We start from the raw sequence: 6051 nt of genomic DNA on the forward strand, positions 1-6051 counted from the left end.
TTCGTCATCTTTAAAGAGGGCCTATGTGGTTGCTGTGTCCTTAAATGCTACATGGTGTGAAACCAGACTTGCTAGCTAATAGCAGTGCTTTTCAAAAAAAAATAGCAGTGCTAATTTTTTTTCCTAAAAGAAATCCGGAAAATGGATCTCGCAGTTTGGGTAAGATATTAGCACACAGTTTGACTGATTGACTGGCAAAAAAAAAGTTAGAAAAAGAGTTTGAGTAAGTGAATCTGTCCTTAAAATTGGGCTGAAGGAGCTGTTCGCGGACCGCTGGTTTCCAGGCCTTCAACTGCGTAGTATACAGCTAGGCTGATTTGATCTGAATAACCACAGTGACAACTGAACCTGCGAGATTTTATCACAAAATCCTCAGAAAAACAAATCACTGGATGAGGATTCCTTGCCACGTAGACACGAACCCGCCCCGGCCATTTGATTGAGCGCACCACAACCAGAAACCGGAACACAACAAACAAACACGCACACAAAGTGAATCAAGGCAGTTTGGAGAATCACAAAAAAAAAGAAACAATTAGTTTGGAGCCAATGCCAACTCACACGTTACACGGCGTAATGCCGTAATGTACACCTCAATGTACAGGGACAGTATGGGCACCTGGCTAATTGGCTGGCAGTGGCCGGGCATCCGCCGAGACCCGAGAGGCGCGGAGGCGGGTCACTTCCCCTCCGCCTCCAGATTCCGCAGCGGCCCGGGAGATCCCGGCCACCACGGGCCCCCGGAGATTCACTGCCAGTGGGCCCCCGAACCCCTGCCCATGAATCCCATCTTGCGAAAGAAAAAACTGCAATTTGTTATTCCAGAAATCAAAACTGCAATTTGCTCTTTGTTTTTCCTCCCTCTCCCCCTCTTTCTATCTCCACCGGCGGCACCCCGCCCGCCGCCCTCCTATAAATCCGATCGACGCCACCGCCCGTTCGTCGTCCCCCATCCTCACATCCCACGCCACACCCTCCCATCCCCTCGCATCCCCAACGACCGCGCCGCAGCAGTACGTGTGCGATTCGTTAGGGGGGCGGGCGAGCGAGCGAGCGCGCAAAGATGTCGACGTGCGCGGCGGACCTCGCGCCGCTGCTGGGCCCGGCGGCGGCGAACGCCACGGACTACCTCTGCAGCCAGTTCGCGGACACGGCGTCGGCGGTGGACGCCACGTACCTGCTCTTCTCGGCGTACCTCGTCTTCGCCATGCAGCTCGGCTTCGCCATGCTCTGCGCGGGCTCCGTTCGCGCCAAGAACACCATGAACATCATGCTCACCAACGTGCTCGACGCCGCCGCGGGGGCGCTCTTCTACTACCTCTTCGGCTTCGCCTTCGCCTTCGGCACGCCCTCCAACGGCTTCATCGGGAAGCAGTTCTTCGGCCTCAAGCACCTGCCCAGGACCGGCTTCGACTACGACTTCTTCCTCTACCAGTGGGCCTTCGCCATCGCCGCCGCGGGCATCACGTCGGGCTCCATCGCCGAGAGGACGCAGTTCGTCGCCTACCTCATCTACTCCGCCTTCCTCACGGGCTTCGTGTACCCGGTCGTGTCGCACTGGTTCTGGTCCGCCGACGGGTGGGCCGCCGCGAGCCGCACGTCCGGCCCGCTCCTCTTCGGCTCCGGCGTCATCGACTTTGCCGGCTCCGGGGTCGTCCACATGGTCGGCGGCGTCGCCGGGCTCTGGGGCGCGCTCATCGAGGGCCCCCGCATCGGCCGCTTCGACCACGCCGGCCGCTCCGTGGCGCTCAAGGGCCACAGCGCGTCGCTCGTCGTGCTCGGCACCTTCCTCCTGTGGTTCGGCTGGTACGGCTTCAACCCGGGCTCCTTCACCACCATCCTCAAGACCTACGGCCCCGCCGGGACCGTCCACGGGCAGTGGTCGGCCGTGGGCCGCACCGCCGTGACCACCACCCTCGCCGGCAGCGTCGCCGCGCTCACCACGCTGTTCGGGAAGCGGCTCCAGACGGGCCACTGGAACGTGGTGGACGTCTGCAACGGGCTCCTCGGCGGGTTCGCGGCCATCACCGCCGGCTGCAGCGTCGTCGACCCGTGGGCCGCCTTGATCTGCGGGTTCGTGTCCGCGTGGGTGCTCATCGGGGCCAACGCGCTCGCCGCGCGCCTCAAGTTCGACGACCCGCTGGAGGCCGCGCAGCTCCACGGCGGGTGCGGTGCGTGGGGGATCCTCTTCACCGCGCTCTTCGCCAGGCAGAAGTACGTGGAGGAGATCTACGGCGCGGGGAGGCCGTACGGGCTGTTCATGGGCGGTGGCGGGCGCCTCCTCGCCGCGCACATCATCCAGATCCTGGTCATCGCCGGGTGGGTGAGCTGCACCATGGGCCCGCTCTTCTACGCGCTCAAGAAGCTGGACCTGCTGCGCATCTCGGCCGACGACGAGATGGCCGGCATGGACCTGACCCGTCACGGCGGCTTCGCCTACGTCTACCACGACGAGGACCCCGGCGACAAGGCCGGGGTTGGTGGGTTCATGCTCAGGTCCGCGCAGAACCGTATCGAGCCGGCGGCGGCGGCGGCGGCGGCGACGACCGGCACCCAGGTGTAAAAATCAGGAACGAAAACCAGAAGGAATTGCGTGCTTGCCTTTTTCTGTTTATATCGCGTCATATTTTGATGATCTCGATCGCATCTGCGGCTGCTGGTACCGTTTTGGCCAAATGCTTGGCCAATTTGGTCGCAAAAAAGAAGAAGAGTAAAACAAGACTAGGGTGACGATCGAAGCACGTTCGAGTGAGAGTGTGTGTTTTGGTTGGGATTTTCTCTAATTTGTACATGTGTGTTTTATTAAGAAAGCCCATATATGGATGCGATGGAACGGGTAGGAGCTAGTAGGGTTTATCTGTAATTCGGCTAATAATGCGGTCATTTTTGTGGTGGAATCTCATGATCGGAGCTCGGAAGGTGTGGCGGGCTGCTGGTCGAGATAGGTGGCTCGCGACGATTGGAGGGCTCCGTCCTGTGGTCTCCGTAGCCAGTCTCTACCCATCCATCGAAACTTTGGCGTGTTCCTTTGAATCTTGTGGCTTTGGGGTGTGCCCTTCTACATGGAGTATGTTTATGTGCATAATATTATGCCCAAAACAGCATATCATAATAATAAACTCCCAATTTCCCTGCAGTAGTCTTGTACCTGAAGAAAACATTCTCAAAATACGTGTGCCGCGGAAGCAAGCGTACAGTACAACCCTCTCACTTTCGCTACTCCTGCCAACTGTGCCCGAGTAGTGCCGAGTGAGACGGAAAGAGATTGCACAGCATGGTGGAGGGCCACATATAGCTTGCTCCCCTGGCTCTCTGACCAAGTTGCTGCCCGCGTCGTGACAACCGTGCATGCGCCCGTTTGAAAACAACGCGCCGCGCGCATAAACAAAAGGCAGGCCTATATAGTATGTGTCACGTATACTACCGCACGGGAAAACAACAACGGAGCTATCAATCTCTCTCTCTTTCTTTTTTTTTGAACGATTGAGCTATCAATCTCTCTCTGTGACGTTCCACTAGGCCTCCGCTGAGTGCTGACGGAGACGAGAGTAATAGCCGGGAATAAGCTTTGACTATTTTGTCCACGTTTACGCGTGAGGAATTATCGCCCTCGACCAGCTTCTGCTCCTAGTACCGCTGCATGCTCATCATCTTTTTCCTGTAATCCTGTCTTCTTTATCCGTTTTCTTTTTTGATAGGATGTCTACTTTATCCATTGGAGAAGAAAAAAAAAATCCCACCGAGACTGATATGTGTATTCGCAGAGAGCCATCTTTATTTCGTCAGGCTAATGTGCGTGGGCTTGTGGACCCGGGAACCGTGATAGAGGAATTAGCGCAAGTTCATTGGTGCGCCGCTGTTTAGCCACCAGTGTGAAGAGCCTTTCAAAGTTTTTTTTTTAAAAAAAGCCAGTGGCCCTTTTTCTAATGTGTAAACGTGCCGGGGTACGGAAAAGGACAGGGGAAGATGCACTTCCTTCGTCGCAGGAGGCGGCCGCCTCCCTTTGTGATGTCACGAAGCACAGGCGCCGCCTCGAAAGGCAGAGCCCAGGAGCACCGCGCCGCTGCCTTTTCCGACGACTGATGTGATGAGGCCGCCAATCGGCGGCTGCCGTGGTGCGCCATCGCGGGTTGGCGTCCGTGCCAGGGAGCAGACGGGGTGTCCACGGGGAGGCGACCCGGAAAGCTCGGGCGCTCTGCATGGCCTGCTGGCCTGCTGAGCGCCTCGTTTCTGTGGATCACGGGGATCCCACCGTCATCCCAGCCGAAAGAGGCGACGAGCCGACGACGACACGGGCACACCGCACACGATCCACGCGCGACGGGGCGGAGCACAAAAATACCTGGAATCCCGGACCCCCTCGAGCGCAGTCCCAAATGTCACATGCTGCGTGCGTGCCTGCAGCTAATAACGGGGTCAGGGCGTCCGTCCGATCCGTTCCGTTCCGTTCCAGCAGATACGCCTCGATAACGTCCGTTGGCCCTGCGTATCACGTAGGCGCGCGTTGGTTGGTTCGGTGGGTCCAAAAGATTCGCGTGCATGCTCAACGAGAAAATGCTGCACAAGCGCACATGAGTCCGGTGTTGCACATTGACGCGGTCTCCGAACAGGAGTCTAATGATATTCCATTTCCGGCGTCCATCTCAAAGATGCGTCGTATTTGTTTACTGTTACAATAAGACTTCCTATCGGCAGTTACCTATCAGCATGTAATTTTCGTGACACAAAATTGGTGTGGCTATACTCATAATACCCCCCCCCCCCCCCCCGCGAACAATATATTGGGGGAGGATCACCGTTGTTATATTCACATTTTTTTCCTCGAACAAAATCCGAGGGAGGATCCCTGTCGTGTATTCCTAACAAAAAGTATTTGTTCATTGTTTACGATTTTCCTTACACGATGTTGACGTCAATATTGTTGGGCAAAGATAAAACAGAGCGGCAGCGCTTAGCCCAGTAGGTTTTGACGTACGTTTTGTAGGTACTGTACCATTTCTTTTTTTAAAGAAAAGCACTGTAGTACCTTTTTGATGCGAAGCTGCGTAAAGTTTGCACCTCTTGCTATAAACAACTCACGGGATCCAGGACATGAATTGAACAATTCACATGGCGTTTCTTCTGCAGCAGTAGTGAAAGTCGGAGCACTGGTTTATAGTTTAATCGTGCCCCGAGCAATCCCGGTATCACTCTGTCTCGCGATAACGTTGGTCACCGTAAACAACTCCACCATCGTAGCCAGTAATCAAAGTACACTCCACGCAGGGTGGGTTGGTGAAGGCGGGCAGGCAGCAGCAAGGCCCCCCGCCCCCGCTGCTCGAGAGCCCGCGGAATCTCCCTGTGTCGTCTCTTCCGGTGCTCATGCTTGCCCTGTCCCCTGTATCCATTGCATGGAACCACCAGATCATCCTGGTCAGATTCTGGATCCAGCCGCTCATGCATGCGACCAACACCGACCGCGTCGGAACCCATCCGCGCGAACCACCGGCCTTGATTCGCATGCAGCGCGAGCGCTTTGTTTAGTCCTCGTCTCTTTATTTCCAAAAAAAAATCCTCGTCTCGCGCCCGTGCCAATGATTCCAGTGGCAGTGTGGAATGCATGTGCAGCTAGCTGCTCCAAAAGGAATAAAGGATCCAGGGTTTAATTAATTTCAAACAAAAAAAATATCTTGTCTGCTGCTCGGCATGAACTGACCGTCCAATTGTACGGCTGCCGTGCCAGCAGACGAGTTCTGCTAGCTTTGGAAAAGGACTAGCTAATCGACTACGGCTGTGTTATTCGTAAAATAGTGGTCAAAAAGTCACATCAGATACTGTGTCATATTGTAGCATTTTTTGTTTGTTTGTATTAATTGTTGTCCTATCATGACCTAACTAAACTTAAAAGATTCGTCTCGTCGTGTACATCAAAAGTATGCAATTAATTTTTTTTATTTATCTACATTTAATATTCCATACATGAGGTAAAAGATTTGATGTGATAGGTGAATAATGAAGTTTGAAGAGAGAAAATTTTGGAAGTGAACACAGCCGTAGAGATCCCGGAATCAG

The 6051-nt window shown here is 54.8% G+C and overlaps 1 protein-coding gene across 1 annotated transcript; it reads left to right on the forward strand.

The window, feature by feature from the left end:
• The first annotated feature begins 813 nt into the window (after nt 1-813).
• LOC120642435 (ammonium transporter 1 member 1) lies at nt 814-3136 on the forward strand. The gene has a single exon (XM_039918950.1). The coding sequence runs from the start codon at nt 1064-1066 to the stop codon at nt 2561-2563; it is 1500 nt and encodes a 499-aa protein (XP_039774884.1). The 5' UTR covers nt 814-1063; the 3' UTR covers nt 2564-3136.
• Nucleotides 3137-6051: the final 2915 nt, after the last annotated feature.

This window comes from Panicum virgatum, chromosome 7K, assembly GCF_016808335.1.
Source record: "Panicum virgatum strain AP13 chromosome 7K, P.virgatum_v5, whole genome shotgun sequence".
NCBI classification, from domain to species: Eukaryota; Viridiplantae; Streptophyta; class Magnoliopsida; order Poales; family Poaceae; genus Panicum; species Panicum virgatum.